The following is a 21714-nucleotide window of genomic DNA, read 5'->3' on the forward strand; positions in this document are numbered from 1 at the left end:
CTAAATTCTTATATGTTTTTTAAAAAATAGGAAAAAAGCAAAACCCAAATCTAGAAGAGTAAGGAACAGTAAATAGACGTTTATTGAAGCACTGGAAAAATAATTGGATTCTATTTATTTTAATTAAACCATTATTATATTAGTAAATATGACTATGAATAACATTTATATGAATTAGTGTATTGAAATAGGATTTATTCATTAGTATTAACATAAAAGGTGTTGAATTATAAATGCATGGGGTCGGAAGTGAATTCTCATTTACATAGAATCTTCCTGACTTCGATATAATTAAAAACTATCAAATTTTTATGTTCTAACTTGCGGAAATAAAGCTTAAATTTATATTATTAAATGGCTAGAAAATTGGAGTTAAATTCAATTAGATCGTTACTTGGCAATTTGTTATAAAATATTCTAGAGATCGAGCGTTTTATGTTCTTGAAATAATTGGTAAATACTATAAAGATAATTTTATAGTTTTTTAAAGGAATTATAAGCAATTTTGATGTATTAAATTGATTTACAGCTTTTAATGAGTAATCAACAGATTAAATAAAAATATCCATTTTACAACAAATTTATGTCTTTGCTGCAGGCAGAGCAATTATATTACTTATTATTCCAATTAAGAAAATAAATCTAGCTTGATTTAATTTTCTGTTCTAACCAATGCATAAAATAGATAATTTTGCAAACGTAATACAAAATTCATATACCATAGTTTATATTAGTTAAAATGATAATTGTTCAAGATATTCTAAGTTTAAAAATATGAGAAACGAATATTTATTCCCTTTCGCTCTGAGGATCTACTACTCCGATTCAGTGTCGTAGTAGTTAAAAAATAAATCTTTTGAATTCTTTTCTTTCACCTTAACAGCAGCACTAGGCCTCTTTGGACCATTTGAGTTTACAACGCAGCTACCTAATTTTTTTTGAAATTTAGGGTTTTCTTCAAATGAATCAATACAATTCCTTACACTATTTGTAATTAGCTGTCTTTCTCTATCTGATATAATTTCATTGCATTTATTATCTGTTGGAGTGATGAATTGGTCTTCAGGTATAATTTCGTTATCATCGAGAATATGCTTTAAAGCATTCAATTCAGTGACTTCTCTGTTCATTAGTCTTTTATTTAGATTCTTCAGTATTTCAAGCTCCTCCATAGATCTAGATTCCAATACGGAATTAATGACTTTACTTTCAAAGTCGTCTTCAGATTTTTTTTTTATAACTTCTTTATTGTTCATATTAAAATTTTGTTTAGCTCCTGACTCAAGTATATAGTCTCCTGATTTCGGATCTGTTCTAAAGACTATTTCATTTCCGCATTGAGTACAACGCCCGTAAAATCTCCAAATAGGTATTCCAAGATACGAATCACTTTGTACCTTCTCTACCTTTGAATTGAACTTCGTCCCGACATAGTGATAAACCTCGCAGCCATTACATCTAATAGTAAAAGGGTATAGCATTCTGATATTTAATAGTTTCTTTTTTCTGTACCCTCCGCCTCTACTGTTTGATTTTGATTTTTTTAAAAGTTTCTTACTTTCTTCCAACTTTTTTGGATCAAAATCTGGTGGGAAATATCGATTCAAGACTTTTCTTTCAGACATTTTTTACAATATTAAGAACTTTCTGCGATATCTTGTCGAAATAAATCAGAATTAATGTTCAAATCCTCATTTTCAAATCACTAATAGGAATTTAGAATCGGAAAGAAAAATTATTTAAGCGCTACCGTAAATTTGAACAATTATTTATTAAATTAAAAGCCAATGAAGCAAAAATCAGAGAATAAAGGAAAAGGTAGTTCGAATGAATCTCAAAGTACGCATCAAAGTAGTAATAATCTAAATAAAGATTCTTCAATCACCACTAATTTCTGCCAGGAATCCCCTCATAAAAAACTCAGCAACGAAATGGTTTCTTTAAGAGAAAAGGTTCAAGAAGAGTTGGTAGATATTGAAAGAAAAATATATGAACTTGAGACATTTTACTGGAACCAAACTACTGATATTGGAAATATGTTAAGAGGTTGGGACGGCTATGCAACGTATAATAGCAATACGGGAAGTATAGGAGGAAGAAAATCTAGTATTGGAGGTAACCGAGGCTCTTGTAGATCAAATCCAAATGTATTTTCTGAAAAAGATCGCTGGTTCTCCTTATCTTCAGTTACATCTCCTGTAGATATAGAGGCGCTAGGCACTACTCCAAATACAGGGGCACACTCAGGAGAAATGTTTTCTGCAGCTGGCTCAAATGTGGGTTCAAGTATTTCATACCACTCTGAATCGCAGTGTCAGGGAAGTGAATTAGACAACTCGGTTAACTGCTCACGTAAACAGCGCCGATAATCAATTAATTAGAACCTTACCAACTATAACTAATTAATCTGATACTATTTCTGTAAATAAGTTCTCTAACTGCAAATATTTTTTAATTTATATTTTTATTCAATTTAAGTAAAAATTTTATTGTAGTTTTCGAGATCTTCAATTGACGTCTATTGTATTATTTACCCCCATTTTGACAGGCATGCCCACACAAGGCCTTCCAAAGCGCAAAAATCGAGAGTTAAGGCGAGGATGTCATTAAATTGAATATAGTGTGGAGTTCAAATACTTAACAATTTTTAACATAAATATTTAACATTTATAGATTGAAATTATAATAAATTCAATTTTCTTGTTCCTCTATATTGTATAAGACGAACTGTTGCGATTGATGACTGAGAATTCTACTCGTGAAAAAACAGTAGTGAGTAAACCTGGTTGGGGAGCTGTGAGATGGGCGGATCTGAGTATTAGCGATGCTTCAAATAGCTGGATATATACTCAAAGCGATACAAAAAATGAATCTAAATCTATTGGGTTAACTTCTCTTCTTCAAAAAAATATAAAACTTAATGATAGCACAAGCGAATATCAATACAGAAAAACTAATAAAGAAAATAAGGAAAAAATGCCAAATAGAGGGTTTTTAACAATTAATGGTGCTGAAACAAATATTGAACCTAAATTAGAAATATCGAATTTACCTCAGTACTTAGGTAAAGTGAACAATGAAAACTTCGAAGCAATCGAAAAGGGTCAAAACATTGAAAGCCAAGAATTTCGGTTTGGGGAGGGAACATTCACAGGTGGCTTAACTGATATAAGCAAAAGTGATCAGGCAATTAAATTCCTCATACAAGATGCCAATTTAAATATGCCGAAAGTGTTCGGAGATTTGCCACAAATACTAAATAATAATTCTAGCACTAATAAAAAAAGAAGTAAAGATCATACTGAGAACTCAGAATATAGCGAAAATATTAATTTCAACTATGAACTACAGGTTGATGAAGATAAAATATGCAAGAAGATCAAACACTCAAAAACGAGTACTTCTGCAGCCGAAGGTTCCAAGCTTGGCAAAGAAACGAATCAAAATGCCGTATATGAGAGGTGTGCACAAAAAAAAACAACTAACCAATTGAGTACTCCTAGAAGGATAAGTAATAGTACAAGTAAATCTCCGAAAGGAGGAACTCCGAAAACACCACAAATTAGCAGTAGTGGCCGTAATAACGATTTATCAATCGATGGTACCGCGAGCTCTAATATTGATTGGAATAAACGGATTTCTAGTAGATTATTTCAAATTGCCATTGGAAAGGGTACAAGAGCATATCAGAATTTTTTGAAACTTAAGCCTAGAAAAGAGGATAGAGAACCTAACGATCCTCAAACTCCAAACGCTCATACAAGGTGCCCACAGAAACAATTCACTGATCAACTAAATCAGTGGAGGAAGTCTCTTCATCAATATGATGACTTTGACTCCAATATTCTGGAGTTGTGAATTGGTTAGATACACTAATACTTTAATATCTGAGTATTTGAGCTAGATAATTGTGAGCAGCAAGTTCAGTAATTAAATTTCGCAAAAAATACTTCAAAAAATCATTGAATATTGCTAGGATACGTTATAATTAATATATTTGAATTTTTTTTTCATAGACTAGTAAACGCACTTATATTAACCCGCCAACATTGTGTAAATGTTAGTATCGTGAAATATAAAGGAAAAAAATTCAAAAAAAAATTTCGATGAATTCAAGGAGTATTTAATGTAACCCTTATATCTATGCAAAAAGTCAAAAATGAAGCAAGACAGGTCTATATCTTGGGTTGGCTAATCCACTTAAGAATTCTTAATCGAATTGTTGACAACATTTTCATTAAATCTCACATTTTATCCCTGTACCTATATTATAATCAAGAATATGATACACAAAAAAGTATTAGAGGAATATATCAGTGGTTCAGAAAGTACTTCAAAACATATTATTTACCAAATGAATATTGGATTTACAAACTCCATAATTTTGAAACGAAGACTAATAATGCGTTTTCGAAATCAAATTGGATGGGTGCATACTATTCTTTATTTTCAAATGAAGATAAAAATTTTGCCCCATGCTTAAATGGAGTAACGTATAATGCAACTGGAAGAGTCGAGAATAATTTTCTTGAAAAATTTCAGGAAATATACAGACAATTCGCACCTCTGATAGATCAACGTAGTTTCTTTCTTGGTAAAATTCTCGGAAGAATGATCAGTTCTATTTTATCTGGAAAATGTAGTGCTGAGGCCAGTAACATTCTTTTTGCTACTCTGCTCCGATCGCTAGGTCATCATTGTCGCCTAACGTTATTTATTCCCCCTATTATTAACTTTAAAAAAAGTTGTGAATTGCAATGCAACGATAGGAGGGCTGAGCTTTGGGTTGAGGTCTTCGAACCAAAGTTCAATAAATGGATTTCAGTCGATATTCACCGTGGGGGGTGGAACTTCACAGGATGTTCTACAGTTCCGTTTGTAACTTATCCGGAAAAAAATACTCCTTCAATTGAGCACAATAGCGATAAGGGATTGTTTTCAAAACTATTCTTAAGTGAATTTAATGATGACTCTGACGATTCAGATAAAAATTTGAGTCTTAAAAAAATAACACCCATATCAGTTATTCCCTTAAAAAAAACTGAAACTAGACGAAGATCAGTCAAATATGAAATGAGTAATATTGTTGAGCAAGATGAACAAAGAGAATCTTTAGCATTTGAATTTTCAAATAAAAAGAAAACAGAATCATTAACACTCATTCAATTACAGTGCAAAATCGATATCTCAAGGACAAATATTAAACATAAGATTAATGAGAGCATTGGATGGTGGATTATATCTGTTAATGAGTATGGGTACTTAAGAGAGACCACTGGAAGATATGTTTCAGACTGGTCTCAAGTGTTTCAAGCTCAACAGAAGAATTCATTTAAACAAAAGGTTGAGTCAATAATCTCAACAATAAATTCCACTTCCAATCAGTGTAGCTCTAGGCTGCTTAAATTGGAATTATTAGATGATTTCGAATTGGAAAAAATTATACACGAAAATGACGTAATTCCTATTTCAAAAACATCTTTCAAAAACCATCCAAAATACGCCATTATTTCATGTCTTAATTCTTTAGAAATCATTCATCCAAAGGAGCCTATTGTTGGATATTTTCAGGGCGAGCCAATTTATCTTAGAGAAAATGTCCAAACGTTAAAGACTAAGACTCAGTGGGATCAAGAACAACGCGAAATTAAGATTGGTCAGCAACCAATAAAAATTATCTTCAAAAAGAAAAATGATGACGCTGACTTAAAGGGCAAAGTGAAACTAGAATATTATGCAGAATTTCAGACGCAGATTAAACCTTTGGCAGAGTTGAACCACCTTGATCAAATTCCAAAAGATCACTTTAAGTCAATAAATATTTCTATTAAAGGCAATATACCTAATTCATGCGTTCATATAAAAGATTCTTGTGAAGGTCTTAATAACGATAAAGTTATGTTTACTTCCAGGTATTACTCTACGTGGAAAACTGAAAATATTATTGACATAATTAAAAGAAGTAACATCGACTACGCAAGAGCGTTTATTGGTTATGACTTTAAAAATGGATCAAAACCTAAGTACGATGGAGTAATTATTAAGAAAAAGGATGTTACTCCGTTTCAATCACTAAAAAAACGATTTGAATTAATGAATATAAATAAAATGGCTAATTTCATCTGGAATGACGTTCTGCAAAGTGCTAAAGATTTTTTGAATAGCCTCTCTCGGAATAATTTGTCAAACAATACATTAAATAAAGACTACGATCCAGGTTCAGAGCCCAATTGTCAAAAGCTAATTAATGTAAATTACAAATTCTGCAAAATAAAAAACTTATCAGAAAGATTATTAGAAGAAAGTTACAAAGCAATTAACAAAAAAAAGAGAAAACAAATCGATACATAAATAAATTTAGCATAGCTATTAACTGATAACGATACCTTCTATGTGCCATTTATAAGGTTTGATTAGTTTAACCATTGCGCATTTTCCCAATAGATTACTATCCATATTAACTAACACTTTATTATAGTTTTTTGTGTGTCCAACTGTATGATTGCTTCTTTCAGAGTGTTCAATAAACCATACCTTGACAACTTTATCATCTGGCAAATTTTCAAATATATATTCGTTGTGATTAAAAGACTGAAAAATATTTGTAATCTCGGAGCTTCTACCTTTTGAAACTCCATTTGGTACAGGTTTCATTTTTGCAGCAGGAGTTCCTGGTCTTGGATAGAATTTTGAAATATTTATTACCGGAAACTTGTATTTATTAATTAATTCGACAGATTGAAAGTGGTCTTGGTCGCTTTCTCCGGGGAATCCACAGATAATGTCAGTAGCAATAGTTGCTAGTGGAATTTCTTTTAGTATTGAATCAACTAGCAAACTAAATTCCTCTATAACATAGTCCCTTTTCATCAAGTCCAGAATCCTGTTGCTACCACTTTGAACAGGAATATGCAAAAATTCAAATACATTGGGGTGCTTCATAATATCAATTATTTCATCAATTTGATCTAAAATGTATGGTGGGTTTGTCATCCCTATCCTAATCATTATGTCCTGTGGTAGAATTTTCAATATTTCTCTTAATAACTCGGATAAATTTGTGCCAATATCTTTTCCGTATGCCCCAATGTCTTCCGAAGTCAGCCAAAATTGCTTTACACCCTCGTTTAGACTTTGATTGATTCTTTGAATGATAGTTTCAATAGGATAGCTACCCAAATCGCCCCTGGACTGCTTAGTTTTGCAATAGGTACAATTTCCCAAGCAACCAACAGAAATAGTAATTATTTCAACGAAAGGATTGCGACGAATCTTTGGTAGTGATAAAGGAGGTAAACTCATTTCAAGAGAATCTATTAATTGGCCTGATTTTCCTTCCATTTTATCTGGAATCAGTAGAACAATGTTCCCCTGTAAAGTTAATTCTACAACCTCAACTATTCGATGAATATTTCTGACACCGATGATAGAAACATCTTTTAAGAAGTTCAAGTTTATATCTGCTTGTGGAACGCATCCTGTTACAACCACAAATTTTCTTTTCGATTTTGCTAACTCTATTAAATTTTGGCACGAATCTTGACTTGGCCCTTTGACTGTACAACTGTTAATTACTATTAAATTACATTCGTCTAATTCCTCCACTAAAGTGTATCCATATTCAGAAAGAAGCCCCATCATACTTTCAGAGTCGCTTCGATTGTGATTACATCCAAAATTTTTTACCATTATTTTTGCAATTCCAGGAACAAAACCCTCTTCTGACTGAATATTAAGGTTATTTACTGCCCTAATAATCAGTCCTGAAGAGCTTACTACTTCGCATTCATTTGATCCAACTTCATTTGATTTATCTTTGTTAAAATTGTAATAATCTTCAAATAAATGCTCTTTTTTATCTTTTTTGTTTTTAGAGTAAATTTCTTTGATCATGGAGCAAACCTTTCCTTTTTTAAATAATTTCCATCCAAAGTAAATACCAACTCCAGCAGCACCTATTAATGTGCAGAACTTGACTATTCTAATTCTTTGGTAGACCATATTTTAATTATTAAATTACAATCAATTGAAAAAATAACCAAATTAATTATCCGTTTTTACCCTTTCATTAATTATTGATGCAAATTTTGATTCAACTAATAAAAAATTTAGTCAAAATGACCAAATACCGCATATTCAAATTTATACCGGTAATAATCGAATATATATTAAAAAATATTAAATTTCTAAATATCTAATTTTAAATGTTTTATTACCTTTTTCTAATTTCAACCTGCTTTCAGAAGTGGAGTTTTTGTGTCTAAAGAATTGTTTGTTGGTGATATAACAGGTGGCAAATGAAGTGCCATATCTAGTACTACCGCATCTTCACTTTCTTTTATCAGCGTCCCTAATCGCTCAATTGTATCTAACTCTTCCTGTAGTTCATCGTCAAATCCAAAAATTAGTTTTGCTTGATACCAAAGTGATGCTGTAACTTTCTTCATCCTCATTGGACACTCTGTGTTCTTAGTTGCTATTGCATAAGAATTCATAATAATTGTAGTGAACATATTTAACAGAATTGTGACAAAGAGGATCTCAAATAGTAACAACATAGCTGCTGCACCGTATGCGCTCTTTTCAAAATAAGCATGTATCCCGACTTCTGTCTCGGAGAATGGGCTTCCAAACGCAAATAAGAACAATGAATAAAATGATATTGAAATTGTCGAAAATTGAATATAAATAGCTCCGTACATAGCATGCATTATTATTGAGAATGCAAATAATAAAACAAGGAATATTGCGGTAAAATACATGAAAGGTACGAACGCAAAGATAAATGTCATGAGTAAAAAGCTTGTATTGCTGGAGAATAACGAAATTTCTAGTAACCTTATAAATAATAACAAAACTGCAATAGCATGTAGTTTAGTCTTTATCCACAAACTGAAAAGTACTTGTCCATAATACTCTGCACCAGTCAAATGAAGAGTTTCAGACCAAAATAAATGTGGATCAACACATTTCTTATAAGCAGTTTCAATACAAAGTTCAGAGCCAAAATGAATGGCTAGACTAGAAAATAAGAATCCTAAAGTAATTAGTATTCCTATTGTATTTTCCAACAATATTTGAAACCAACTTAAAGTATTAATTCGATTTCCAAATGGATCTATAAAGTGGCCAATAATATCTCTGAATCTACCACTCTTTGAAATTAATCTATATACATTGTAAGGAAACATAAGCACACTCGATATTGCACCAGGAAATAAAAGCCACGAAAATAATAATAACGTTATAACAGGTAATAATGTTGAAATGGGATAGTGCTTTTGATATGCCAAACCCGTTGTAATTTCTATTTCTGGAATATAATGATTTAAATATGGAGAGCTGCGAGTAAAGTGAAGTTTTGTTTTCCACCAAAGTGGATACTTTTCTCTTTGAACTGCAGATACCTCAAAAACAACTGTAACCCATTCGGGGTCGCATTTAAATAGTAAATCCCAATGATGGTTCCTATCAATTACTAATTTGTTATTGTTTGGTTTCGAATCTAGTTCGCTAATAACTTTTCCAATTACATTGGTTCGCTTATATCTCTCATTTATTTCGCTGGACTGCACAACTTTTTTGCTATTAAAGATATCGGAATTTTTAATATCAGAACCGTTCTCTAATTCTTCTTTATAAAGTTTCTTGCCTATTAAATTTAACTTTTCATGAATTGAAGGTATCGGACCTAAATTGTGATCTGCAGAATCAGAGAATAGTGGAAGTAATAGCTTTGAATCATGATACATGTGAAAAATTGGCTTTGACTGTTGATCTAATGGCACTTTATTAGTTTCATAATATTTTCTGATTGCAGGTGGGAATTCGCCTAATGGCGTGTTATCTCCAACTTCAACATATTTTTCAAGAGAAGAATAATCACAAGGTAACTCAGGATGAGTAGGGTTTGGATGAGTTTTATTCCAATCAATTCTGATTATATCGCAATTGAAAAATTCGGTCATTCCATCCTCAATTAAAGACTTAGATTTACAGGATGCTTGAAGTAAATTTAATACATCTGAAACTGTAGATCCTGATATAATGGATTCCAATTCAGGAGTTCCAAATTGATCTTGAATTCTATTTAGCTGCTCAGATGTTGATGCAAATAGCTTTGATCTTATCTGATTAGATATTGGTGCGCTTTTATTATAACTATGTTCCATTAAAAAACAAGATACATAGAGTACTGTAAAAATAAATATTAAAAAAATGTGCTTTAATCTAATTCTTTTCAATTCATCTTCACTAAACTCTCCATTCTTCGGATCTTCCAGAGTTAACATTCTCCTTATAGAGCCGTACATTTTCGATTAAATAATCTTAATTAAATTTATCAGTTTGTGGCAGAGCAGCTAATGCATTTTCTATTGTTAAGTATAAATAATAAAAATCTAAAGCTAAAAACTAAAATTATTAACTACGCACTCAATAAAATAATTTGCACTCATGTTTGAAATAACTATTTATTTTGCTTGATGAAACTTTGACCATTGCAAGGTGCAAAATGCATTTTCGATACACAAAATCGCGTTTAGAGTGTGAATAATATTCGCGTGTGCATACATACCGCCAATCATTACCGCCATGCCATTATATGATTGTAAAAATAAATAGATTTAAAGGATTTTTCACTAATATTAATACAAAATTAATAAAAATAATATTGAAATACATAAATTCACTTTTGAAACAATAATTGTTATTGTTGTTATCCATTATAGTAGTAGCCTATAATTGAACTATCCATTATTTGAATACATGCTTTTACTTGTTATTATAACTCAGATATGATTTCCTAAAACTATAGCATATTTGTCAGTATCGAATATTGGCTTAATATTTGACTATTTTTTTAATATTCAAATTGCAGCTTTTCCATTGTTAGTGTTGACAATAGACAGGTGCTTTGCCGTACAACGCTAGCACTCCCCACGTAAAAAAAAAAAATAAACATATAAAAATACGTATATTTTGTGTCGTGTCGTGTAAAGGATAAAGAATACTACATGTGAGCATAAACAGATTATTTTCATATGGATAAAAATACTATAAGAAATTATTAATTACAAGCAAAATAATTATTTAATTGTTCTTATTTAATAAATATTAAAGATTTAGAGTTTCTTCAACACTGTTTTAATTTTTGAGAATTAATCTAAGAATTAGAGTTATTTCAATTATTTGATAATGTGGCTATCAACACGAGTTGAAAATGTAGATACAGGAATAGCAACTAAGCAAGGTCCAAGCATTCCAATTGAAGGCATGTTTAATACTCTGCTCCGCATGGGATTGCTATTCGAGCTAATGTGCTATCTTGGGCTTACAATGATAAGTTACAACTATACAAACCAGTTCAGCTTCAATTACCACTCACTAGGAGAAATTTTGGTCCAAGGAAATGCTCCGAAATATATTTCATTTTGTTTCTTCTTAGGAATTATGGGTTCTCTTCATTTAATGTCATTCCAGCTATTGCTTGCAGATGACACATGTTTTGCAAGAGGATATGTGACGGGATCAAAGATAATAAAAATTGCGACTCTCTTAGACTTCATTGGAAAGACTATTGGTTTTGTATTTACAATGCAACTTGGTGGTAGCACTGATTTAGAGTCTGCATTCAACATGGCAGTTGCCCAAGGAGGTGTTGAGATTAATTTCTTAACTTTCGGACAAATATTGTGTGGTATTGCATTTGTGTCGTACGGTCTTGGATTTTTGCTTTTAGAGCTATTCCAAGATGAGGGCGTAGGAAACTCATATGGCTATATCAATTTTCTTGCATTTTCAGCATCTGGTGCTTCTTTATTGTTGCATGCAACCACTTTTAAATGCACTGGAGCGACTCTATTTGCCTTAACATCTTTTTCCACTGCATTATTATGGGCTCTTCTCTTTGAACCATCGATAAATGAATTCTCCCCTGCATTTGGTGAGACTGAATTAACAAACGATGTTGAGACACAAGTTGAAAAGTTCACCCGTACAAATCAATATTATAATGTTGATGAAAACTACGGAAGCTATTCGCAGCAGCCTTCCTCAGGATACATGAATTAAAATAGGGTAATGATTTTAAATTAACACTAGTTAATATAAAATATTTAATGAAAGTCTAATAGCTTTTAGTGTTACTAATATTTCCTAGTTATTGAATCGACTAATAGTTTTTATCAGTTCCCCCCTCAATTTTAGTTACATCCTCCCGAATGACGATGAGGTGTCAAAATAAACTGCCTTCTGAATAGCCATTCTAAAAGCCATGAATGCCTGCCCAAAAATGAAAATGCTTCCTGCGTCATCGACTGATGCATTCTTTAGCCCAGCTTGAGTAACTAATCTGAAAATTTTAATTGGTTCAAATGGAAGTTTACATATTGGTAGATCTCCGAAAAATGTATTTTTCAAAGGGATTAGTGCAGCAAACAAAATACCTACTAATATGCCTGACTTCATCTTAATCATTGAAATTTTATAAGTTAGGTTCGTAATGCTTTGCTCTAGAGATTCAATTTTAGGATTTTTCTTAATTTTACTTGAATAACTTGAAGATAAAGTTGTATTTTCTGTGATTATCCCTGTCCTATCCTTTAGTTTTAATTTGTCTAGCTTTGCTCGTGACTTAATTAAATTGTCCTGCATTTTTATGAAGTCGTTTTTTCTAAAAAATAGAAAATAAGACAAAAGCTCAGCAGCAATTGAGGCTAAAAGAGCAGAAAAGATTACAATCAATACCTTGTATTTGTTAAATTCAATATATGGGTTCAATTCGGCCTCAGACATATTCAAAAGTTAAATTTTCAAAATTATATTAATAACTGATAGCGCCCGAAATGTTTTTATAGCCCATTAAAATATTAAATAAAAATGCTATTGAAATGTGCTGCCTCAAAAATGGAGCACTCATCTAAAATTTAATAATTAATTTTCATAAAATATTGTTTAACTTACCTAAAACCTTGGAAAGTGGTATTTTACTATCTTCAAAAAATAAATAGAATGTACGATCGAGAGACTTTCTACATACAACCCATCCTTCATTACTAGATTTAAAAACAAAGCTATCTATGTTTTCATCGCTAGTATTTATCACTTTTGTTGCTTTTAATACGCAATCTCCCTCTATTGAAGACATTAATGTCTTCGTTGTCCCAAGTAATCTATTTGATCTTCTTATCGCATAATTCGATTTGTTAATATAAAAGAAACGAAACGAATCCATTGAATTCATAATGCTCATGAATTGCTCGAATACATTTTCATAGAGCTCAGAAATACCACCATTACAATTAATTATTTGGTTTTTCATATCGAGAAAAAATTGAAAATTTTTGTTTAGTTCAGAATGAGTATTTTTATCAAAATTATTATCTATGGAATTCAAATCCAATTCTGGGCTGAATAAAATTACCACCATGATTTCATTATAAGTAAATGCTAATAATTTATAACCCTTATCTGGATTGCAAGGAAGAAAAATCTTGGGAGAAAAGATCAAATTCCCCTTGCTATTCTGATCATTAGTTGAGGTGGGGCCAAAAATAAATCCATCGCCCGAAAACTTATTGCTTCTTCCAAAAGCTGAAAACCCACCCTTTTTTTCTAAAGACGATGACGTAGGGAATCTTCCATAAGGTTCATTACAAAGTTTATCATTCATAGCAATTCCATTATGCATTACTAAATAATTGTAAAGTATTCTGCTTGACAAAGAGTCGAGCGTTGAATAAAGCATATGAGCATCAAATAATATTGAAACATGTGAAACTTCATTGTAATCACGTATTATATTTTCTACCAAGTTTATTATTGAAATTTGAACTTGTCTCTCAACTGGAGCAAAATAAAATCCGTTCATACTCGTAGTAATGGACAAAGTATTAAGATCAATTGTTTCAATAAACGCAGGCACAAAATCTTCTAGAATATATAACAAATACTTCTTTTCTATATTAGCAACTTCCCCATGTAGCAACGTAAATGTTTCAATAAATTTGTCCAATATAGATAAAAGTGGTTCTCTATTATTCTCTTCTTGAGTTTGATTTACGTTTTTGAGGCTATGTCTAGACTTAGAGGATAAATCATAAGAAAAGTCATTTGAATATTGATTATTTCTTTTGTCATATATATCGTCTTCAGTAAACTCGACATCAACAGTCTCCCCTGCTTGTACTTTGATGTAATATGGCAGCTGCATAATAAAACAAACAACTATTTCCGAATCCTTTATTTTTTTAAAAACGATTTCGTACTGACGTGTTTTTACATAATTTATTAGCTCTTTGCGTCCTATTAAAAGGGAAGACATAGAAATCAATCCTTCTACTAGACTCATTTGCTGGCGTTTGATTATTATCGAGTCATTAGATGGATAATAATAAATTAATTTTTCATCATCCCTAATATTTTGTGTAGAGTATTCATCATAGTATTCGCTTTTAACACTTGAATCAAAAATAATCACTGAGCTAATTTTTTTATCTTTAATCTCAATCTTAGTTTTACTTTGCAAAACTGTTGCAGAAACTATTTCAGGACCATGCATGATAATATAAAAATAATTACGATATTAAATCAATTAAGTTTGAAGATATTGAAATCCAATCAGGTGTTTATGTCATAAAATTTAGATTTTAGCAAAGTTATATCTCCAATAAAATATAATTAACTTGTTGTTGTCTTCCACACAATCGCTATGGAACTGATTTCAATATAAAAGTGAGAAAGATAACAAAGATTATCAAATATATAATTATATTCTCACTAGTTGTTAAATTTCAATATTAATATTAAATAATACATTCTTATAAATGTTTAACCCGCTTTTAATCTTGCAAGGCAATAAAGACTGGAATTAATTTTCGAATAAATATCGGGTCCAATAGTAAAATGACAATATAATCAATAAATCGGCTATATCCATACATATGGTGTCTTTTATTCTAAGAAATGAACCTCCGAATTACTAACTATCAGAATAAAGCTAAAGATATAGGTAGTTTGCCTAGATTGGAAAGCAATCTATTACCCCCAGAAAGTACATATTTAAGTAAAAGAATACTTGAGCTAGGAACAGGACTTATTCCATTAATTAACAATTCTGAAAAATGTAGCTGTGAAAAAACATGTGGCGATTTTTGTTTTAATCGTTTGAACCATCAGGAATGTAATAAAAGTATATGCGGACTTTCTGACCATTTACATGATGTGTACTGTAATAACAGACCATTTCTCAGATTTAAAAATCAAAAAAACAAGAAATATGTTGTTGAATGTTTTAGATTGCCAATTAAAAAAGAAAGTGGACATATAAGTTCAGATAATTTAAAAGATAGTAATTCACATCATTCAACAAGACTTATATTATCAGATAATGTGTCAAAAGGTGAATTAATAATTGAATGTATAGGAGAAATGTTAACAGATTCTGATGTGAGAGACAGGTACCAAAAATATTTTAAGCTCAAAAATCAAGGTGATGAAAATGTTATGAGTTATAGTTTTGAGAAGACTTCTTTAGTGCCTGGTAAACTTTTTTGCCTAGTTGAAAACTTCATTTATTTGGATATGACTCAAACAGGTAATGAAGCAAAGCATATTAGACACTCATGCAATCCAAACTCACAAGCGGAAGTTTGGATTTCAAGGCCTAATTCTCATATACAAAAGGCTAGAATAAGAAACCAATACACAATATCATGGCTGAAAATGGGTATATTTGCACTGAATGATATTAAAAAAGGTACAGAGATAACAATTGATTATGAAAATTTAATGTCTCGATGCACTCCAGATCTAGCGAGGAAAAGTGAAAATCCTATTCGTTTTTTAGGTTTACTTGAGTGCAACTGTGATTTTGAGAATTGCAGAAAAGTTATTGGTAGTAGAAAAATCCATGAAGCAATGGAATTCAGCGAATTTTTAATTCCAGCAACTAACAAAAAAAGAAAAAAGGATTTGAATGTTATCACAAGAGGGTCAGCAGAACAAGATTCTTTCTCATATAACAAAAATTCATTAGAGTCTTTCCTTTTTTTGAGGGAAAAAATGATCGAGGATCAAAAGATTTGGAAGGAACAACATATTAGGAACAGATCAAATAAAGCTATAAAAAGAGCATTGAATATTTTTGAAGTTGACAAAAGACTGATAAATGAGGTTCAAAACTCGTTATTTAACAATAATTACTTAAACGAACAATTTACAGATTATTCGAGTAGGCTGCCACTTTGGCATTTATTTTCATCCTTGTGTTGGCAAGGTTATCATAACCAACAAGAATGTTGTAATAAACATATACTGCACAACAATTGGTGGGTTAAATTCAAAGAAATTAGCGAGAATAAAAATAAGTTTTTCAATATGAATTTTGTAAAGCTTGAACGACCTAGAAGAAGATGTTCAAATAATTTTGGAACTTCAATCGAAAGAAATAAAAAACATGTTCGTTCATATTCTTTAAATCAATTTAGACAAAAGGGTATTTTTCTCCATATAATGTCCCATCCATGGCTACTTGCAATTAACAATTTGACAAATATTGACATTGAACTTGGAAAAGGTTGGAAAATTTTCCTTGCCAGATCTGTAGATTTAGGTAGATGGGCAATCATTCAAAAACTATCGTTTTTTTTCAATAAATTTAGAGTTGTTGATGAAGACTTGTCATGGCCTATTATTGACCAAGGCCTTGGAGATGATGAAAAATGCAGTGTTTGTTCTTGCCATGGAACATTATTATCATGCGATATATGTTCAAAAAGCATTCACAAATCATGTCTAAAGAAATGCAATCAATTTATCGCTTCTTCTTCATTTTATCTCCCTAACTGGTTCTCAAGCAGTAAAATTAGCAAAGAGTCTTATTTTAAAGAATTATTAGACTACTATTGCCGAACTGAAGATTCTGTTTTAATGAATGAAATTAGTCCGTTGAAAAGGAATAAAACAAAAATCACAGTTATTTATAACCCAAAAAATTCAATCGATACTCTTAATGACTTAAAAAATGAAAGCATCCAATCAAATCTTTTTATATGCCATAAATGTAGTAATTCAGTGCACACCAACTTTTGGCTTAGGCTAAAAAGCAAAGAAAAACGTATAATTTCTAGAAATGCTATGAAGGTTAGGTTTAGTAGAGCGTATCAGGCCAATTTCTATTTTTCAAATAAAAGATCCTTCCAAGATAATATGAGAAAGGGCAAAAAACTAATAAAAAACAATCAAGTATCAAGAGCTCACAGAAATATAATGTCTTAAGATCCACAAGATTGATGATTAGTAATTTATTCATTTGGAGACAAAGAAATAGTATGTTTAGAATGTCTAAGGATTTGAAAATTTTTAGTGAATTATCTAGAAATTTTGAACCAAAAAAGACTATGGATGCAAGATGGGATTCATTGAACCATTTTCCTAATTTCTCCCACATTAACTATAAAATTGCTAATAATGATCAATCGAATGCAAATTTTCCTCTGAAAGATTGGAATCTATCAAGTAAACTATCAATTTCGGTGCAGGACAGTTGTCAAATCATTAATTCTATCTCAGTTGAGGAATTTATAAATTCATTAAAAGATTAGTGGAACAAATACTTTTGATACCATCATAATTTGTTAATAATTTAGACAAATTAGAACCCAAATATGGGTTTTAATTAAACTATTAATTTCTAGTTGATATTCTATTCACATAGTAGTGTAGCAGGTCTTCAATGTTGTTTACTTTGCATAGAATTTTTTAATTAGTTAATTTTTAACTTCATTGTTATTTAAATTGTTTAACTATATTTTAACATATTTTCTTTTGCGCCAATAATTTCAATAGTGGAAAAAATATTAATTTTTACTGAATATTTGTCATAAGGTACATATGAATAAAAAAGTAAGGTAAATTTGAGTGATAAATTCCCCTGTAACAACATGAAAATCCGTTGGCCAAAAGGTTTTGGGCACTTATCTAGTAAGCATAGCTCATGCGAAATAGACTATAAAGAACAACAACTTAAGTTAAGTAACTTACTCGAGAATTTTAATTTGAATTTGGAAAGTATTAGTGAATCAGATTATAAACTGTTTTTTAGATTTTTGAAAGCAAGACAATTCAATGTTGAAAAATCAACCGAAATGCTAAATAAGTATTTTGAATGGAGAGGAAAAAAAAAAGTAGCAGAGTTAATTAATACTACTCAAATACCAATAAAAATAGACTTATATCAAAGAGCGTATCATGGTATTGATAGGTTGGGAAGGCCAATATATATTGATTGTATTGGGAGCAGTAATATTAAACAAATGTTGGAAATCCATCCTGAAAAAAATTTCTTTAATCAGTGGATATATGAATACGAGTTCCTCGTAAATGTAATTTCAATATCTTGTCAAATATACAATGCATTGAAGGAGCATCTCCCCAAAGATTCAGATATCACANATATTAACAAGGATGAGATTATGAATTTGCTAAGCTTGGGAGAAATTCAATTCCAGAATTTTTCTACTTTAAACATAATTGATATGAGTGGCTTTAATATGGGCAAATTTGATGGAAATTGCAGGAAAGTTATCAAAGAGCTCGTAAGCATTAGCCAAAATTATTATCCTGAACTTCTCGGAAAAATGATCGTAATAAACGCTCCAAGTATATTTGGAATTATTTGGAACTTTCTTAAACCTTTAATTGATGAAAGAACTGCAAAAAAAATATCAGTTTACACCCATAGTGACGACTGGAAGTCAGTTCTATTTGATTTAGTTGATCCTGATCAATTGCCTAAGTTTTTAGGTGGATCTCCTAATTATGAAGGTGAATGGTTCAATGCAAATATAGGGCCATGGTCTAATCAAATCATCCTCGAGTGCATTGCAGAAAAATACCCAAATATTCCAAAACCTCTCATTTTCTCGCATACAATATCAAAAAATAACGAAAATATTCCAGAAAACTAACAATTTAGAGTTGATTGCTTTATTTTGAACTATTATCTAAAAAAAATAATCTAATAAGGTATTTTATATGGTTTTTATTTAACTCTCCACATTAATTTACTGATACAATTCTTCTGATGCGCTAACTAATGCATCGGAAAATTCGTCATGCCAGCTTGACAGTGGACAGCTAGCAGTCCATGTTTCTCTGAAATTTGTTAATTTCCCAAATGAGTCACCCATGACAATATGCGAAACTCCCAAAAGTGTTAATAATATATGACCATGTAATCTGTTAGTTATTACAAAGTTGGCTCTAGACAAAAATGCCATTCCATCTAATGTTCTTGAAATCGACTTTTCAATATAATCTGAACTAATTAAATTATTGTAGTTTGCATCACTATCTAACCAATCGTCAATTAATATTGTCAAATAGTCGATCCATTCTTCATTTTTTATCAAAATCTTGCCTTTGCTTAAATGTTTACCTTTTCCAGAATTATTCTCAATTTTAATACTATCTTTTATCACTTTTTTTACACTCTCTATTTTAATTTTGCTCATCTTTACCAATGTATTGTTGAACATTAAATCTGGAGCTTCGTTGTCTACCCTTGCGTGTACCAGTATATCGAGAGAAGGAATGCCCCTTCTCTTTCTTTGGTCCCCAATTAAAAATGCCATGTCAGGCAACAACTCAAGTTTGATGTTTTTTACATCATTGAACATTTCAGTCATAATTTTCAACGAGTGACCGTCTCTAGCTGCAAGGAATATTTCTCCTTTGTGATTAACAAAATTTTTTTTGGTAGCAACTTTGTTTATTTCATTTTTGAAAAATACTGTCTGAGGAAACATAATAATTTTGTAATCAATAAAATCATTAAGTACAATATGTCTTAATTCATGATGATGAGAATATAAATCTCCAAAGTTCCCTCCACCATGGAAAATAATAGCTCTCTCCTCAGTTTTATAGCTAAATGAATTAAGAATCTCATTCACATTATATTCATTCAATAAATGAACTACCTTAATAATTTTTATCTTCAAGTATTCCAATAATATTAATGCACCCGTAAAAATTGCAGAATCTCCTCTGTTTGGATGATCTGGGAAACCAACAAACAATACCTCTTTAATTCCAGTGAAAACTTGTTTATAGTAACTTTTTAATTTGTTAGAATATTCCTCTATTAAATTTTTGCATGGATGTTCTATTTCTAACGAGTTATATTTAAATTGTAATGGAATATTTGTGTTATTTAAATGTTCGTCAAATTTGAATACATTTGTAACTTGCATATTTGATAATTGATTATATTCTGGATAAGACATTTCTATTGTACTTTTTTGTACAGGTTTCACCTTTGATACATTTAAATTATTTAAAGATTCAACGTTGCTTTTATTTGAGTTGTATATATATATATGTTCAGATTTAGAATTACTTTTATAAACCGCATTTTTCCCGAGTATTTTTGAACTATTAGAACTCAATGGGCCAAAATAAACAGGATCCCAGTATTTTGATGATATTGAAAGATCAAATTCAGAGATACACATATTTGTAGAGCCGTGGTTACATGAATAAGTTGGAGGCCTCATTGAGCCATTCAATAAATAATCAAAAAATTCCATTCTACTAGTATCATGCATCATGTGAAATGTAATGGGTCTAAATCCCCTTTTATCAAGTCCATTACGATAAGAGATTTCAGGATTATGAAAGTGGAACCCTGGGATGTGTTTTATTGATTTTTGTCCTACTAGTTCTGTAATCAATAGTGACAAAGATACATCTTCGAATGTCTTAAATTTTGAACCACCATCGTTGCAGATATCTAAATATCTTTGTCCATTTTTTATAAATAAGTTTGCTAAAGAGTTGCTCATCAAATACCCTGCACCACCTCTGATCCCTTTTATAACTTCACCATGATATTTCCAATGCAAAGTATTTGACCTACCAGTAACAGAATTAGCCAATGAATCTTCTAATGTTAAATAGATCTGCCCACCGATTAATATATTATCATTCGAATTAAACGAGCTCAATTCATCAATTAAGTTTGATAAAATCACAAAAGTATCGTCATCAAGTTTCATATACCACTTTTTTTTTGGCCAATTTTTGACCATCCACTTGTAAGATGCAAGAGTTTTACAACAAAGATTTAGATAATTTTCTTCGCAATTGGGTATCATTGTTGGTATATCAGTATGTTCTTCGGATGAAATTAACACATAGTTGCTAGAAAATTGCTGTTCACCACCAGTTCTACATAAATGTCTCAACCAACTATTTTTTAAATCTTTCACTCTGGTATTGAAATATTTGGGAGCCGTCAAAATTGCGAATCCAATGTCACAAAGCGAAATGTCATGATCTTTATATTCGGTTCTTATTACAGTTTGATTTTTATAGCCTACCTGAATTTTGTCATTATTTTGTTTGATTCCAAATTCTCTACTTGATAATTGAAGAAATACTCCAGAAAATATTTTATTGTCATTTGGAATATACGTACTCGAATTAGTTATTATCAGTGAAAATTCAAGAAAAAAGAAAAGTGACTTAAAACGCAAAATTTTCATATTATTGAAGTAATAATTTAATAATTAATGAGAATATATTTCTTCAGTAATACAACGACAATATAATTCAGTTGAGAAAATATTTCATGTGGTGCAAATGCATTTATGTGGATTAAAATCGCCACATTGAAGAAAAAAACATAAATTAAATGAACTTGCAATTTTT

At 30.7% G+C, this 21714-nt stretch overlaps 12 protein-coding genes across 12 annotated transcripts; 6 read left to right on the top strand and 6 right to left on the bottom strand.

Moving 5' to 3' along the window:
- Positions 1 to 815: 815 nt before the first annotated feature.
- Positions 816 to 1625, bottom strand: Chro.60193 (2900016d05rik protein). The annotated part of the gene is made up of 1 exon (XM_663058.1): positions 816 to 1625. The coding sequence occupies one exon, from the start codon at positions 1623 to 1625 to the stop codon at positions 816 to 818; it is 810 nt and encodes a 269-aa protein (XP_668150.1).
- Positions 1626 to 1787: 162 nt separating this feature from the next.
- Positions 1788 to 2369, top strand: Chro.60192 (hypothetical protein). The annotated part of the gene is made up of 1 exon (XM_663059.1): positions 1788 to 2369. The coding sequence occupies one exon, from the start codon at positions 1788 to 1790 to the stop codon at positions 2367 to 2369; it is 582 nt and encodes a 193-aa protein (XP_668151.1).
- Positions 2370 to 2739: 370 nt separating this feature from the next.
- Positions 2740 to 3858, top strand: Chro.60191 (replication-associated histone mRNA stem loop-bindingprotein). Its single annotated transcript, XM_663060.1, has 1 exon — positions 2740 to 3858. One exon carries the CDS (start codon positions 2740 to 2742, stop codon positions 3856 to 3858), a length of 1119 nt encoding a protein of 372 aa, XP_668152.1.
- Positions 3859 to 4143: 285 nt separating this feature from the next.
- Positions 4144 to 6351, top strand: Chro.60190 (Rad4-related protein). Its single annotated transcript, XM_663061.1, has 1 exon — positions 4144 to 6351. One exon carries the CDS (start codon positions 4144 to 4146, stop codon positions 6349 to 6351), a length of 2208 nt encoding a protein of 735 aa, XP_668153.1.
- Positions 6352 to 6369: 18 nt separating this feature from the next.
- On the bottom strand, positions 6370 to 8001 carry Chro.60189 (transmembrane protein). Its single annotated transcript, XM_663062.1, has 1 exon — positions 6370 to 8001. The coding sequence occupies one exon, from the start codon at positions 7999 to 8001 to the stop codon at positions 6370 to 6372; it is 1632 nt and encodes a 543-aa protein (XP_668154.1).
- Positions 8002 to 8228: 227 nt separating this feature from the next.
- Chro.60188 (multi-pass transmembrane protein) lies at positions 8229 to 10313 on the bottom strand. The annotated part of the gene is made up of 1 exon (XM_663063.1): positions 8229 to 10313. The coding sequence occupies one exon, from the start codon at positions 10311 to 10313 to the stop codon at positions 8229 to 8231; it is 2085 nt and encodes a 694-aa protein (XP_668155.1).
- An 883-nt stretch (positions 10314 to 11196) lies between these two features.
- Positions 11197 to 12072, top strand: Chro.60187 (multi-pass transmembrane protein). The annotated part of the gene is made up of 1 exon (XM_663064.1): positions 11197 to 12072. One exon carries the CDS (start codon positions 11197 to 11199, stop codon positions 12070 to 12072), a length of 876 nt encoding a protein of 291 aa, XP_668156.1.
- Positions 12073 to 12207: 135 nt separating this feature from the next.
- Chro.60186 (dbj|baa86974.1) lies at positions 12208 to 12795 on the bottom strand. The annotated part of the gene is made up of 1 exon (XM_663065.1): positions 12208 to 12795. The coding sequence occupies one exon, from the start codon at positions 12793 to 12795 to the stop codon at positions 12208 to 12210; it is 588 nt and encodes a 195-aa protein (XP_668157.1).
- A 145-nt stretch (positions 12796 to 12940) lies between these two features.
- Chro.60185 (hypothetical protein) lies at positions 12941 to 14560 on the bottom strand. The annotated part of the gene is made up of 1 exon (XM_663066.1): positions 12941 to 14560. One exon carries the CDS (start codon positions 14558 to 14560, stop codon positions 12941 to 12943), a length of 1620 nt encoding a protein of 539 aa, XP_668158.1.
- Positions 14561 to 14964: 404 nt separating this feature from the next.
- Chro.60184 (SET domain protein) lies at positions 14965 to 17277 on the top strand. The annotated part of the gene is made up of 1 exon (XM_663067.1): positions 14965 to 17277. The coding sequence occupies one exon, from the start codon at positions 14965 to 14967 to the stop codon at positions 17275 to 17277; it is 2313 nt and encodes a 770-aa protein (XP_668159.1).
- A 665-nt stretch (positions 17278 to 17942) lies between these two features.
- Chro.60183 (sec14-like CRAL/TRIO domain protein) lies at positions 17943 to 18968 on the top strand. Its single annotated transcript, XM_663068.1, has 1 exon — positions 17943 to 18968. One exon carries the CDS (start codon positions 17943 to 17945, stop codon positions 18966 to 18968), a length of 1026 nt encoding a protein of 341 aa, XP_668160.1.
- Positions 18969 to 19064: 96 nt separating this feature from the next.
- Chro.60182 (galactosyltransferase) lies at positions 19065 to 21548 on the bottom strand. The annotated part of the gene is made up of 1 exon (XM_663069.1): positions 19065 to 21548. The coding sequence occupies one exon, from the start codon at positions 21546 to 21548 to the stop codon at positions 19065 to 19067; it is 2484 nt and encodes an 827-aa protein (XP_668161.1).
- Positions 21549 to 21714: the final 166 nt, after the last annotated feature.

This window comes from Cryptosporidium hominis (assembly GCF_000006425.1).
Source record: "Cryptosporidium hominis TU502 chromosome 6 CHRO016078, whole genome shotgun sequence".
In the NCBI taxonomy this organism is placed as follows: domain Eukaryota; phylum Apicomplexa; class Conoidasida; order Eucoccidiorida; family Cryptosporidiidae; genus Cryptosporidium; species Cryptosporidium hominis.